At 46.6% G+C, this 16212-nt stretch overlaps 1 protein-coding gene across 3 annotated transcripts in view; it reads left to right on the top strand.

Moving 5' to 3' along the window:
* Fancc (FA complementation group C) overlaps positions 1-11734 on the top strand; it is a 205875-nt gene extending 194141 nt beyond the window's left edge. The window contains exons 14-16 of one of the 3 annotated variants that reach the window (XM_070033703.1): positions 366-572; positions 6666-6757; positions 10082-10258. In XM_070033703.1, coding sequence (XP_069889804.1) covers positions 366-572; positions 6666-6757; positions 10082-10163 — 381 coding nt within the window. In that variant the 3' untranslated portion in view covers positions 10164-10258. Of the gene's footprint in view, positions 1-365; positions 573-6665 lie in introns of all 3 variants that reach the window. The other 2 variants (XM_070033704.1, XM_070033705.1) reach the window with 2 other exon arrangements.
* Positions 11735-16212: the final 4478 nt, after the last annotated feature.

Below are 16212 nucleotides of genomic sequence, written 5' to 3'. Positions count from 1 at the left end.
CTGCTTCTGGCTGATAGTGAAGAGGTCTTCAAGGAGCTTTCTGTTCTTTTTCCCACAATATGAAAAATCTGACTACATTCTGCTGAGAACCTTTCTTTCACTGCTTCCTTTCATACAAAAAAGGTCAATTCCTGGCATGGGGCCCTGGCTGCTTGGTGAGCAAGACGAAAGAAAGTCAAGAAATTTCCATTACGCCCATTTGGGTTTGTGTAGAGCAGTGTGTAAACTCAGCCGCCTGTGTCCGCCCTCTCTCTGGTGCCAGGCTGTTCTTCTTTCTGGGGCTGGCTTCAAAGCACTAAGTAAATCTGAGAGTCATGTGTCCTGAGTCTCCCTAATCTCTTACCCTTTGAACTTGCTTTACCCAGATAGAGCTAAAGGCTGTGCTGGACTACCTCCTGACACTGCTCTCAAGTGCCCCACTCTCAGCCATGGATCTCCAGGTGGCCTCTGTCCAGAGCAGCAACGAAGACTCCAGATCACTGGTATGTGGACAGCTGGTCAGATGCCTCATCCTGAACTTCCTGCTCTGGGCTCCAGAATGCCATGCAATTGCCCAGGAAGCTATCACCCTTGTAAGTTCTCTTTTCTGAAATCCTAGTTCACATTTATGACCCATGTAGGGGGTAAATTATCTGCATGAGGCTATCCTGGCATTGGAGAGCATAAGCTCAAGATATTGCCCCAACATGGATGAAGGTCAGTGAGGTTGACAGCTAAGGTGGATCCCAGAGCCTGCCTGTGCAATACCTCATGTCATCAAGGGGAAAGAAAACTACACTTTACAGGTCCCATGTCCTTCCACAGGGCCCATGGGGAAAGCCCACATGCCATTCTTTCCATTAACAGTCACTGAGCACTTGCTTCTCCAGTGAGCACATGCTCGTACCAGCCATGATGCCAGTCCCTGAAACCAAAGAATCTGGTTTAAGAAAAAAATGAATTTTTATAAAGAAGTCCAGAAGATTTTATGGTTAGAGTGGCATAAGTTAAAAGTTGGCATCATTCATGACATTAGATTTTATAGTAATTTCTTGGCCACCAAAGACATAGGCAACAGAAGGAAAAATAGATAGGTTGGACTTTATGAAATCTAACTCTTTTTTTTTTGTCGGTCCTGGGTCTTGAACTCTGAGCCTTTCCCAGCCCGAAATCTAACTTTTATGCAGCAAAAGATAAAATATAGACAATTCTCAGTATGGGAGAAAATATTTGGAAATAGTATGTCTGGCAAGGATTTAGTGTCCAGAATATAAAGAAAATTGTTCCAACTTAACAACAGAAAGATAACCCAGTTCAAAAATTAACAAAGTAGGGCTGGGAAAGTGGCTCAGTGGTAGAGTGCTTGCCTTGCATGCATGAGGCCCTGGGTTTGATTCCTCAGCACCATATAAGCAGAAAAGGCCAGAAGTGGTGCTGTGGCTCAAGTGGTAGAGCTCTAGCCTTGAGCTGAAGAGCTAAAGTTCAGTGCCCAGGCCCAGAGTGCAGGCTCTTGACCAAAAAAAAAAAAAATGGACAAAGGGTTTTAATAGACATTTCTCTAAAGAAGATGTACTAATGGACAGGAAGTGTTTGAAAAAATATGTTCAATAGCATTGGTTATTACAAAATCAAAAGCACAAGGAGAATTGGGCATGGTGGTACAAGCCTGTATCACAACAGCAGAAAGATCCCAAGAAGTAGACTAGTCTGAAAAAGTTAGTGAAACTGTTAGAAACAAAATAGAACAAAAGAAAAAGGGTGTGTGGGGCCCAAGTTCTAGTACAGTACTTGCCTAGCAAATGTGAGGCCCTGGGTTCAATCCCAGTACTTCAAGGAGTTGCATCCACTAAGACAGCTATTAACAGAAAAAAAAAAAAGTAAATGTCATTGAACATTAAAGAAATCAGAATACTCAAACATTTTGTTAGGAATGTCAAAATGATACAGTCATTGTGGTAAAAAGCTTGGCAGTTCCTCAAAACATTAAAACACAGAGTTGTTACCAAAAGACTTATACCCACTCCACTTCTATGTATTTACCCTAAGTAGAGCTTGGACAGGTATTTGTACACAAGTCTTTGGAGCATCATTATTCATGGTAGTCAGAAGGTGGAAACAACCAAGTACCTATCAACACATGGATGGAAAAACAAAATATGCTCTTCTAGACATGGAGAAGGTTAAAAAGGAAGGGGGCTCTGGCATGTTGATGTAGATGAACTTTACACTATGCTGACCCTATCTAGAATAATCAAATTCATGGAAATGAAATATTGAAAATACTAAATATTTAGTGAATACTTTGTTGGAGATTATGAACAGTTCTGAAGATGGATGGTGGTGATGGTTATACAACCCATTGTGAATATACTTCATATTGCTGAATTATAAAAATGGTTGCAATGGCAAATTTATTGTGTATATTTTGCCATCATTTTTTAAATGCTCATGTCAAAAGTACTCACCAGCATTGCCAATTCTAGACATTCTGTTTTATTTTTGGTTTCATTTTTCGTTTTTATTGCATATAATAGATAGCTTGATACATTTTCACAAGCCAAAAATACTATACAGGAGCAGCCAAGTCAAGAAGGGTTGTTCCCAAAGTCCTCCAAGCACCACCCCTGTCCAGGGCAGTCTGTTTTGGAATGTGAATGTGGATACAAGGAACATCCCAGTGAGAAATGAGAGGATGAGCACCAGAAGTGGTCCTCCACCTGGGTGGGAGGGTGGGTGTGGAGCAGGCCAGTCTATTGGTCCTCAGCTCTTGTGTGTGTGTGCTTGGAGGATTAGACTCTCATACACTAGTGCTTTCTCCTCAGGACCAGCACAAGAAGACTATTGGGACTCTCACACTAGCAATAATACCAACCTGGACGACATGATTGCTAGGTGAAATAGACACACTCAAAAGACAAATTGTGCCTGATGTCAGCTAAATGTGGAGTCTTTAAAAAGTCAAACCCAGAAAACAGAGTAGGATAGTTACCCGGAATAAGCAGAAGACACACACTATTGTAGTTATCAGACAAACATGTTCTGGAGCTATAATATCCAAAGTGAGAACGGTAGTTAATAGTCACTGATGGAAACTGTTCAGAGTAGTTTTTAAGTGTTCTCACCATGTACACATGCATGTGCATGCGTGCGCATGTATGCACATACACACACACCACTGTGAGGTGGTGGTTGTACTACTTGGCTCTGTTGTGGCAATGTCACCTTTATACACCTGGGAGGAGGAAGACAAATTGCAACACAAAGCACACAAATATGAAAAAAATATTTCCTTTTGAGTCTATTTGGGGTAGGAGAACTCCATACTTGAGAGTCAAACACGGAATTCTGTATAAACAACCAGCTTCACCCCTGCTGGGTCTGTATTTTAATAGCTGCCTCACAGCATCTACCTCAGCCACAGTCAATGTCACATTGACAGAACAGACCTTTGATACAATATGATTAAAATGGTGCTTTATCTTGGAGATTTTCCTCCCAGAAATATATAGTTCATATGTAATGGGGAAAACATCAGACAAACTAAGGATATGCAACATTTCTGACCAACCCTCTTCAAAACTGCCAAGGACCTCAAAGCAAGAACATCCGTCATGGTCACAGCCAAGAGAAGCCCAAGGAGGCATTACAACTAAATGTAATGTGGGATCCTGGAAATCAGGAGAAAGTTTGGGCTTCTGTCAATAATATCCTATTGCTATGGGTTCATTAATTATGATACTTGTGCCATACCCATTTAGACGTTGATAAATAGATGACATTGAATGGTGTAAATGAGAACTCTGTGTTATCTTTATAGTAACGTTAAAACTATTCTGAAGTTATTTTAAAAGTTAACAGCAGACATTCTTGACTTAAGTATTGGCATTTTTGTCATGACACACCACACCTGTGGATGGAGCCCTGGCCTCGCTAATTCAGATGCTACTTCCCAGGATGTCTTCCCCTGCTCTGTTCCCATCCTAGTTGTTCCCACCCTGGGAGTGCAGAAGCTGCCTGACTTAAGGGTGGCACTCACCGGTGGAGGAATTAGTATGGGACTTCGGTGAGAGAAAGTACCCCAGAAAAAGCTCCCGGAGACACCAGACTCGCCACCCATTATTGCTACCCTATTTCCATCAAGTCAGAGGAAACAATCCACATTGAAGGTGGCCCATACTCTGGCTCATCCACGGAAAAGGGACTGGGACTAGAGAAATTGAAGTTTGCTTCCTAGGTAGCAGCCTGTTTGATTGATTCCAGCGGACTCCCAGCCACACATTACAACACTGCGCTCTAAATCTAGGACTGCAGGAGCATGGAAGACCCCAGAGCCTCTCCTTCAGACCTTGTAAGTCGGTTCAGCTGTGAAGAATACAGAGAGAATGCATAGCAGAAGCACACTAAAGAGATGCCATGTTCACCTTTACACCGTGGTTTCCCAGTAGGTGGGCGCTCTGCTGGGCCTCTCAAGGCTCATCCCAAGGACCACCAGGGTGCTGTCCTTCTAGATGCCCTGAGCTCTTCTTTAACACCCCAGCCTTCCTGACAAGGCGGTCCTACCTCAGTGGCTACAAGAGCAGGCGTTGTACTCCAGCTTGTCAACCACCAGCAGGACAGGTGAAAGGCGTCCTTTCATGGGCTTCTCACCACTTCAATCTCATCATTTCATTGCTGCCAGCTCCTGGAAGATGTCTGGGACACCTGCCTGGCCTTGGATGTATGGTGGACTGGTGGTTCTGGTGCAGCTTTAATGTGAGCTCTGAGAGTACACAAAGAGCCAGCCCCTTCGCAGCTTGGAACCTGGGCTCTGCCCTTTGCTGCCAGCTTTGAAGAATTAGGCTGATTCAAGCCAGAAGGAGGGCGGCCTGCAGAGGGCAGTGGTCACTTGTCCCATCAGAACGCTCGTGCTGCCTAGCCTGCCTTGGCTCCATTCAGCCTTCAGGATACTGACCTCCAGCCTCGCCCTATCCGGCCACGTAACGGCTACCTGGGCTCAGGCCAGGCTTCCCTTTTCCAGCTCCCACAGCCTTGCCCGGGCTTCACTTCTCTGCCCTTGGCCTTTTGATAAAAGCCACCACTGACTTCAGGACAAAGGGCCCCTGCTTCTCTGGTTCAGGGTCTTGCTTCTGCCCTCTCCTTGCCAGCACTTCCCAGCTGGTGCTGGGAAAGGTGAATGCAGCACAGTAGTCATGTTTGGAGTCTCCTACAACTGTCCTATTCTCATTCTGTGTCTCTCACGTTGCCCTGTCTGTGCAGCTGGGTGACAGCAGCAACTTAGGAGGAATCTGAAATGCAGAGATCATTTGTACAGTCACTGCATTTAATGTGCAATAATGTGGGTACACACCCACCTCAGCCCAGGCCATCAAAGATATGGGGGTTTGTGTGCGTGACCCAAAGCCCTCAAGAATGCATGAAGTTAGATGGAGAGTGTCTGCTGGACCATTCTAGAGCACAGTGGACCCCTGTGAGCAGGAATGTGGCCTGTCCCTAAGCATGCACATGGATTATACCCACGTGGATTGCAATTTAACTCCTAGAAAGCATCAAATGAAGCTCATACTGCTACTGAAGAATAGTATGCATCTGATGGAGGTCACCTGCACCCCCACATGCCCATGGTTTCTAGGTATAAAACAAGCAGTGATACTGAAGGGAAGACCCCACCAAAGATGCTGCCTCACCCTGCAGAGCCTCAGCCCCACTGGACTTGTCTCAAACCCTGTTCCCTGAAGAGGGATGGCAACGTCATCTCCCAGCTTCGAGTCCCTCACTGCAGCCCATGCAGTGCGCATTAGACAACTCTGATTTATTGATGGCCAGGAGATGGGATACCCACAGAAGAGTGGTACACTGGGCTTTAAACAGAAGAAGAGTTTCAGGAAAGCCAGGACAGCTGTCACCATACCAGAAAGGCCCTGTTGATCTGAGGTTGCTCTGGCTTAAACATTTGCAGGTCCTTTATAAAGTGACACACACACAAAATGAATGTCTGTCTTGTTCTTGTAAAAACTTACAGCTTCTTGATTGTTCTTGTGCCTTAAAGAAAAAATCACAGTGAATTCTTTACTTAGCTTACTTGTGAGATCTTCACCCCTCCCCTTTTTTCTCAACTGTAGTTCTTAAGAAAACTTGGGCACCAACAAATAAATGCCTCAAGGCTGTTAAAATTTAGCAGAACTAACAATGCCTGTGCTTCCTGCCTCTGTGTAGGAAGCAGGTGTTAAAACCTTAGATGCCTATTTAAAAAAACAAGTTGGATGGCTGAGGAGTGCCATTATAAGACTATTCGTGTGGAAACAGGTGTCATTTTCTAGTCCTCATGGTAGTGTGAGCTTGTTGCAGAAAGTCAAGCCACAGCACGCTTTGCTTTTGCACCTCATGGCAAATAATCTCGCAGCTTGGGAATCATTCTGGGAAAGACTATTTCCCAGCAGTGCTTACTTGTAGCCTCTGTGAGGCTAAGGCGGAGTGGCTGGCCCATCTGGGGAGGATGGTCACAAGGAAGTGGCTGGGCTCTCTGTGTATTGATTACAAACAAAACAAGAGCCTTTGGTGCTTTACCTTAGGTCTGGTGGTATTGTGCTACTTTGCAGGGTCAGGAGCATTAACTTTAGTTTACTACCAGATAGAGGAATGTGCTGGGGAGTGTTTTAAATTTGCCTTCTCTGCTTCCTTCACTTCAGATGGCGCACAATGAAGAGGTAACTCAAGAGATTATTGGCTTTCTTCACCAGACCTTGTACAGATGGGAGCATCTTGGCCATGAAGCCCTGAGGTCAGGAAAGCTAGCCAGAGAGCTCCTTCAGCATCTGCAAGCTCAAGTGTAGCAAAAAGCACAGGCTGCATGAGGGCTTGCCAAGGCCAGGGACAGGGGATGTGACACTGTGGATGGCCACGATGTGTGGAGTGAGGCCTTTGAGCTATGAGTACGAGGCACACCTGTGTTGGAATATTCTGGTTGCGCATATCTTACAGAATGAGAGGTATCTCAGCCCACTCAGCCAGATCTGGTCGGTGAGCTCAGCTCTGCAGCTGTTCAGCCCAGCTCTAGTCAGAGAACTGTGAAGCAAAAGGCCTAAGTGGGAGGCGGGTTCAATTTCCTTTTAACTCACATCAATCTTAGAGGTACCATATTTGAATGATTCAAAGTCTCTGAACCAAGAAATTGGTCTTAAAGCACTGGACAGTTTAGAGGATAACAGCCTATGCCCACAAATTATCGTTCAGAAGGGAGGGATCTGAGGTGAAGGCACACCATCTTGGTTTCCTAAGGAATTCATCCCTCAAGTTTCTCTCAGGTTGAAGTAAGCAGGGGCAAGTGGTGCTGGCCACCAATGGAGAGAGAACAGCAGCTTTTAGTGAAATACCAGGCCCAGAGCTTGAGGCTTTGCCTGCTGCAACCACAGACATGGCTGACAGGCAGGGCAGAGGACAGGCTTGTTCGATTAAGGTGAACTGGGATCTGGAAATTCTTAAGAAGGAATCCGTCATCCCATGGTTGTTACTCATTCCACATCAGTTAGGGGTTTTCTTCTCAGATTCATTCTTGTATTGACCACAGATTCTTTTGTTTGTCTGCCATGTGATTAAGACCTTTTTATGTCCATTCTGATTTATGTATTGGGAGTCTTGAAATCCTGGCTCCTGTTTGAAGTCTGAATAAGGTTTATGGGAATAGAGGTTAACCTTTGGGGGAATTACTAATTTTGCTGGATGGCAGTGCTAATGGATCTACCTGATAATCTGGAACATTCCAAGAACTTTTTACCTAAGCCTTTCTTCTGAGAAACTTAACAGTATAAAGGTGTCCTTGTGGATGCTCTGATCGCAGCTACCTTAGTCACTACTTCTACAGGAATGCACTTCATCAGAATGTTCTGTACTTGGAGAACGAGGTTCCGTGCTTCACGTGGGAGTTGAGGATGTTTCTTCTCCTGTTACCTTTGAACCAGAGTCAGTGGTTCCTTCATTGAAACTGATCAGCCTCTGTGGCCATTAAAAAAAAAAAAAAAGGGCTCCATTTGGGGAACAGCAAGGATTCCCCAAATGAGGAGGCATGAGTAATTCCATCTCCCTGGGAAAATCTGGAGACATGGTAATATGCTGATGCTAGAGTTCCCCAGCCCACCCATCGGTCCTCCTCGCTTCTTTCACAGCAAATGGCAAAAATAAGACTGTTGTCAAACTCAGAACAGCTGTCTTCTCATTCTTGGGAAGCTGGCAGGGTGTTATCTCATCCTGACACGGCCCCGGGCCTCTGGCTTTGTGCGAACGCTCACTGTCTATGAAGATGTGAGTCCCGAGCAGCAGGTGCTGGCTTGTCTATGGATTCTTTCCCCCTTACTCTGTCCTTTCCTGCCCTGAAGAAAGTGCCAAGGAGGGGACAGTACTCAGAGGTCAGGAAAAGGCAAGCCACACAGGGTAAGGCTGCTTCATACAGGCGAGACTCACCTCCAGAGGCCCCAGGCCTCTGTGTGCAGGCACAGCGAGCTGCCTGGAGGCGAAGGCCACCATCCCTTCCACTGCACTGGAGAAAACAGGTCTCTAGAATTGGCATGTAGGGGCCATGGGAAGGTGACAAGACATACTTTCCCCTGCTTCCTAGCCAGCTCACCCCTAACTATGCTTGAGAGCTTGAGAGAAGGCTGAAAATTACATAATAAACTCTACCTTCTCTTGCAGTTGCCTTAGATTTCTAGAAAAGTCTGGACACTTGAATTCCTGCAGTTTTTTTTTTTTTGCAAGAAATTCAAATAAATACACAAATAACAGTCCACAACCCAGGAAGGCCTCCCAGCTTCGCTCCTTCGTGTGGGCTTCCCATATGAGGCTGTCCACACACAGTACCCGATGAGCCAGGGCGCCTTTAGCTTCAGCTCCCAGAACGTCTACCACATCTTTAGTGGTGGCCTTGGTTGCAGAAAGCCAGCTCATTAGGCCACTTAGCAAAAAGGTAGCCGGGTTGGAGATCTGGTTTTCTCTTGGCATTGCAGAAGGTTCCGGACCTATGCCCTCCTGACAGCATCCAGAGACAAGGACAGATGGCAGGTTCTCCTCGAGAGCCTGTCCACCAGCCCACCGACTTGCCCCACTTCACTGACAAACTGCTCAGAAGGAAGTGTGGCAAGAATTTGTTCTGTTGTTGTTTTGGGTTGTTATTGTTGTACATATAAAGTCAGGTTATACCTAATTTTGTATTCATCCAATCCTATAGTCTTTCTCTCAAAAACAATAAATACTTCCCTCTGCCTTGTAAGTTTAGAAGCTTTGGGTATCACAAAAGCTAAACCTGGAAAGGCTCAGTTATGGCTCAGCACGTGAGAAAGGCATCTGAGTGCGCCGAGCGTCCTTGAGGAGTCCTGCTCCTAACCCTGCGGCTTGCACTAGCTCTCCACCCATTTCCCTCTGGTGCATCAGTGCCGGGAAGAAATGGGAACTAGAAAAGGGAAAGGAGGTAGACAGGTTTTCCGTTGGATGGAGTCAACCAGAGGCATCTGGAGCCGCTGGGAGCCCTGGCAGTGAGCCTGGCCAGGAGCCACCACCCCTCAGTGCCGCACCAAGATGAACCCGGATTGGTGCAGGGTGAATAAACCTGAGAAATGACTCCTTATAAGGAATCCAGGACAATTCTGCCTTCAAAGGAAGAAAGAGACTGTCTCCCTCAACCCATCACCACCTCACCTCTCCCAGGGCGCAGTAATGGACTCTATTTTAGCGTGGAGTCTTTGGATTTTACTTAAAGAAAAAAACTGCCAAAGAAACAGTTGCATATATAGGAACTTATTGGGCAGTGTGGTGGCAAATGAGTTGGACCTCAGGCAAATAAGCCTTCAAGAATAAAGTGCCTGGCTTTTGCTTCCCAGAAGGCTGGCATCCACAGGACGGGCCTGGGAACATGCGCTTTCCCCAGGGAAGGCGCTGCCAGAACTGCTCGTGAACTGAGGAGGGAGGGGGCAGGGGGTGATAAGAAGGCTCTGGAATGATGGTATGTTACTTGGAAAAATAAAAGTGTATAAATAGAACTTCCCTATTCACAAAATGTAGAATTCTCTGATCTTTCATTTTGAACTTCCAGCTCATCTTTTGGTTTGCATTCCAGCCCCTGCCTTCCCCCTCCCCTCCCTTGCATACTCACATCCCTGCCTGGGCCACAAGGTCAAGATCCCAAAGGCCATTGCTGAGAAGAGACCCCAGACCTGGCAGGGAAGTGTGGAGGGGAGAAGGAAGAGGATATGCGCCCAGCGCTCCAGCCACCTCACAGACACAGTTCTGAGCAGCTTCCAGCTCCCCCAGCCTGCACCCTGAGGTTGAAAAGAGTACATCCTACATGTCATGCAAAACCAGGAAACCACAGAAGACAAGACTGATAAAAGTGGACAGACACAGAACACCAAACGATCAGAAAATCAAAACACAATTAATAAACTAGGGGACAATATTTGCAACATATATGACAAAGTAATTTTCTACCTTCTAAACCTCTCCTACAACTTAATAAGAAAACACCACCAACCCAAGACTTGTGAAGAATGGAAACACTGCATACAATTAATAGGACAAATATAGATGACTTTCAAAAAATCAAAAAAGTATTTAACATAACTTACGGGAAGTGTGAAATAGTATAACTGTTTCCATATCAAGTGGGGAAAATTAAAGATTGTCCCTGCTGTATTTGAGACAGTGCAGAGAAATTCTAGAGGCAGGTCTTCACTGCCAACATTTTCCTAGGAACAGTGTAGTCACAGACTTACGATGCAATTTCACGGTAGCCACATAGCCAAACGATGTAAAGTAGGAACTCCAGGAGGTAGTTGGATGCCATGTACACTGAAACAATGTAAAATAGCCAAATCCTGTGTCCACCAATAAATGAGCAGATAAAGTACAGTAGACAAACTCCATGGAATATCATTCAGCCTTAAAAAGAATTCTGACACTAGCCACAATGTGGGAGACTTTATGCGAAGTTACACAAGCCAGATATGAAATGACAATTAAAAAACTCAGAGAAAGTGGAACGGTGATTGCCAGGGACAAGTGGAACAGGAGGGGGGAGGGAGTATTTGATGGATAGTTGCAGCTTAGGAAGAGGAAACAGTTCTGGAGATAGATGCTCACGACATTGCACAACAATGTGGATGCAATTAATGATAAAATGATAAATTCTTCATTATCAATGTTTTTACCACAAGAAAACACTTAATAAAAATTTAAAGCATATATCCTTTTACCCTGTAACAAAAACCCAGTTCTTCACACTCCTGCCTTTCTGCTATAATGAACAAATCTAAGAATTTCCTCACAGTACCTCTAGAAGTACAGAGTGCCCCAGGTTCTTTACCTGAACAGTGCTTCAGATACCCAATCACAGAAAGCGACTTGGTTCATCAATAGAGTTCTGGCTAGATAAGTTTGTGGAAGGGGAGAGAGAGAAGCATATAGTTTCATGCTTGAGGCAAGTCCTGTTGCCAGGATTTCACCTAAATCAACTCTAATACAGCCAATTGTCTGCTTACAGACAAATTGAGTATACGGATTAAAAAAAATATATTGCCCACAGTTGAATCTCATGGAATGCTGCTACTATCAAGTCTGAGGTGTTCATGTAATGGTGCCTTTACCATAGAGAAGCAAAGTTAGATGCATGTGCAAATTGTTCTACTTGCCACTGTTACATGGAGAAATCAAAGTGCAGACCCTTTTGTATCCCTTTGTCTTGTCCATGGGCTCAACATTCAAGGATTAAAAATATTTGGGAAAAAATAATTGTGTCTAGTGAACTTGTATAGGCATTTTTCTTGTGAGCACTTCCTAAATCAAATAGTGACAGCTATTTCAACAGTGTTTACATCTTATGGGCATTCCAAATGATCTAGGGATGATGTGTAGGTTGTATGCATGGACCACACCATCTTATATAAGGACACATGCGGTGTAGACATCTGTCTGCATAGCAGAGTCTTGGATCTGATCAAGAACACAGAAGACGACTTGGTTGTACCCACCTTCAGCTATAAAGCATGGAGTGTCTAAATATCTTCCGGGGAGCAGACTCATTACAGTGATGGGCTTCATGAAGGGATAGGGTGATGGGAGAAAAACAGTTTGCATATTATTTCTTTGCATATTTTATCTACTAGAAAACAGTGGTAGGGAAGTGGCGCTGTGGCTCAAGTGGTAGAGCGCTAACCTTGAGCTGGAGAGCTGAGGGATAGCACTCAGGCCCAGAGTTCAAGACCCATGACCGACAAAAAACAAAAACAGTGGTAGCCATCAGTACCCAAAAGAAGACTCCTGTTTGTTCTAAGAGGGGCAGTAGGATGAGGTGAGGAAGAATAGGCTGGCATCATCTGCAGCTTGAAAGAAGACATCTGCCTCTGTCCCCCGTGCTGTAGTCAGCATGGTGGCACTTTTATTACTTACTCCCAGGACTAACATTCTAATCTTGGACAAAGAACCTTTTAAGAAAACATGATGCTCCATATGGCCAGATCCATGTGTCCTGACATGTACACTGAGGACATCAGCTTCTTGAGCTCTTAGGTTGGAGAAATTTGTGAGTCATGATCCATTTCCCAGAGCTTCCTCTGCCATCTGTCTACCCTGTGCTTGCTAATAATCAGACACAGCCTTCTGTACACCCAGGTGTTCTGAGACCACCAGCTACACTTGTCTCTTCTTCAACATGCTTATCAAAACAAAAAACATGGGGAAACTGAGTTCCTTCCCCTGTTATTGTCTGCCTACAGCTCAACATAAATGCACTTTCCCACTGCACTAGAAGACACTAGAGCTGGCTCTTACTTTCTTTTACTTATCACATCGTTCTTGTGTGTCTGGATCCTCCCCTCTCACATAGACTGCTGTCGAATTCCACACACAGATGCTGGAGTCAGAAGTGGCGACCTGAGGGATCCTGTAAAGAGCACAGTAGGTCAGCCTGGGACTGCTAGGCTTCTTCCTGTCTTTCAAAACCTGCCACAGATGTCCAACTGAGTCCACCACAGTTGTGCTCCCTGGAATCTGTCAGGCCTTTCATATTAACTGAGGACTGCTAGAATGGAAAAGAACTTTCTCAAACTCTGGATTCTTGACAGTGCTGTCAGGACCCAATCATAAGCAGTCATAGTGCCTCACCTACCACATCACAGGCCCTGGGCTGGCTGACCAGCAAGCCCTGTCCACAAGGGCCAAGGCTGAAACATTTCTGGTGACTTATTAAAGTAGAAGCCGATAGAAGGAGCACCTTCAGTCCCCCATGTCTCAGAGCCACAGATGAGGTGGGGAAGACACAGGAAGTTTCTCCCTAAGGGCCTCCTAGCCATTCTGGTTCCTCTTCCTGTCAGTGGCTAGATGACACTGTACAACCAGACACTGATTAGGCCTAGGCCAGCTACAGGAACCCTTGTTTCCAAAGCACTTTGCCCTGGTGCCCACCCATGTAGATCCTTGGGGCTAAGAAGCCAAAGTCTCAGTTGTTTTCTGTCAAACAACACTGCAGTGACCAGGTTTGGCTTTTGTGAGCAGTCTGGGGGGGTCAGAGGTCTTTGTATTTCCATGCTTGGCTTTGTACCCAAGCCACCCAAGCATGTGTGCACATCTAGACCCATGTGTGTCTCCGGGCTCACCAGCTCTCAGAGGTCCCGCCCTCATGAGCATGCTTGAGAATAAGGGGTGAGTAGGTAAGGCCCCTTTCCCAGTCCCCGGGCCTGAGAGTGGCCTCCTCCTCCTGGTCCTTCTGTGCTTCAGCTGTGAGGATGACTGCCAGTGTCCAGCAGACACCTGTGGCAGCCAGCTATTTCTGGGAGCATTGTGTTTTTATGGCAGCCACCAGGTCTTGCCTCCCTTTTTCACACGTTTCTGGTTATGGGACTGGAACAGGAATGTCTTACTAGGCGATCAGTCTCCCAGACAGTGACAAAGGGTGGGAAAAGATCCATAAAACCTTGCTCTTGAATAGTCCCAAGAGGCCTCTCCTCCCTCCCACCTTGTAAACCAGGGCTGAAGTCATTGTCCTGCATGCAACAGCCTGGGGCATGAAGAATTCATGCCCTCAATGGGCCTGGTCCCTGGAAAGTCCACAAAGCCCTTCCAACTCCCCTTCCAGTCCCTCCCCATCCTCACGCCCCTAGGCCCTTCTGCCATGTCATAACTGGTTGTGGCCTGTTCCTCCAGAGAACCTGAGATGGCAGCACCTGCTAATCACACCACCGCTGCACTCTAATGGCTGCAACCCCATCTGTCTTCCTTGGGAATGGGTGTGGCAGACCTTGCCACCTCAGTAGTGCACTTGCAAGGTCACAGGCTGAAGCACCCCAAGTTCCATGGAAGGCACTGCAGGGACAGGCTGTTCCTTCCTGGGGTGGATCTGTCTGGCAGTGCCTGGGGGATTCCTGCCCAGTGTGTCCGTCACCCCTCCCCGGAGCCACTCTTCTGGCTGGCTCCAGGCTGGCACGGAGAACCTGGAGCTCTAAATGGGTTGGCTCTAACTCTGTCACTGAGCTTGGCTTTCCATAGTTCAGTCAACTACTGCTTTCCTGGCCTGGACAGCCATGGTGGAGGGAAGTTGGTGGAGTGCTTAAGTCTGGCTCTGCCTGTGTGATACCCTGTTCAGCTTAACTTGGGTCAGGAGAGAAGGCCAGGAGGCACCTGAAGCACAATTTTTGGAGCCTTCTTATTTTAAGGGAATGCTTTGGTGGTAAGCCTGGGTTTACTGCCTCTGGCTCTTACACTAGGGACAGTCTGTGGCATCTCTGTACAGGCTTTGAAATCCTTTAATTCCACAGTAGAGGCCAAGATGAAGAAGATGTCTCCTTTTGTATTTCTTTTCTCAACATCACCCCCTCACTTCCTGCCTGGGTCCCACAATTCTTAGCACTTTTCTTTCCTGGGCTACTGCCCAAAGCCCTGCAGCCAGTTTGGAGGAACCTAGGCGTAAGGGTGGGCTTCCAGGGTGACTCTGGCCCCAAGGCTCCTGGACACGATAGTGGTGACAGTAGTTGCTTCCCCAGGCCAGGCTAGGAATGGAGACAACACAGGGTGGGGTCACTGCTACTTCTGCCCCATATGAGGTCAGGAGGTAACCTCAGGCACCACTGCCTTGCTTCCCACCGATCTGAGTAGGACTCAGCCCACACCTAGCTACAGATCAGCAATGCCTGTTTTCATCCATGCCAGATTCCTGAGAGAATACTGACTTCCAGTCACAGTTGGCTTCTGGAGAAGGCATGTCAATGCTGGCAGGCTGACTTGCTCCTGAAAGACTAGGCAGCTCAGTTTGGGCGGGAGGAGCATTTCCAGTAGCCTCAGTGGGGAAAGGTTGGCCCAGCCATAGCCCCTCGTATTGGAGGAGGAAAACTGCTTGGCAGTTTAACCAGTTTAACTTGCTCAGAGGGCACGAATGCCCCCTTACCATGCTCCTCAGAAACATGCCCAACATCTGAGTTAAAACACTAAAGGTTCTGTGCCTTATGGCTGCTCAGGACAGGTTGGGACCATGGTTCCAGGCTGCTGTTGGGCTATAGGCCACAAGGTGCTAGTATCTCAGCCCCACCTAGCCCTGGCCTATGGGAACCTTAGAAGGAGCATAACCACTCCTTTACCCAAGTAGGTGAGGAATTATACCAGATCCTGCTAGGGATGACAGCATTTTGGAGTCATCCTCACAGTGAACAGAATCCCAGGTGGCAGAAGCCTCTGCCTACACTAGAAGCTGATGGTGACAAGGTGTCCTGGGCTCCTCTGCCCAGCACAGCCACCACCTTGATGATAAAGAAGTTTGAGCTTATCAGTTTTTTTACCCTAAGTGTGACAGGGTCAGGACAGCGAGACAACAGGGCTGTCTTGGGTTCCTCTAGAGACATGGCTGAGGTGTGGGTAAAAGGTGGCATAGAAACAGGCTACGAAGACAGGTCTGTACCTCCCATGGGGAAGTGTGTAACTGACTCAAGTTTCCAAGTTCCAAAGCAGGCCTCATCCAGGTCTTCCCAGTGAGTTAAAGTGGAGAGTGCTGAAGCAGGCTAAGTCCAGCTGAAGGGTCCCAGGGGAGCCTAGACAAGGAGGCCTCTGAAAGTGCTATGGAGGCACTAGATCACCCTGTAGTACAGCTCCAGTTCAAATCCTGCCTGTCACTTACAATGCATTTTGCCAGACTGCTCAATCTGCCCAGGCCTTATAGCAGGACTTGGGGTGCTGGACGCATACTTTTATCACCAGCTGTCACCAACA

The sequence above is a fragment of the Dipodomys merriami genome, unplaced genomic scaffold (genome assembly GCF_024711535.1).
Source record: "Dipodomys merriami isolate MVZ:Mamm:240054 unplaced genomic scaffold, mDipMer1.0.p SCAF_22, whole genome shotgun sequence".
Lineage (NCBI taxonomy): Eukaryota > Metazoa > Chordata > Mammalia > Rodentia > Heteromyidae > Dipodomys > Dipodomys merriami.
Note: the sequence above shows the minus strand (reverse complement) of the source record. Positions and strands in the feature narration are given on the sequence as shown.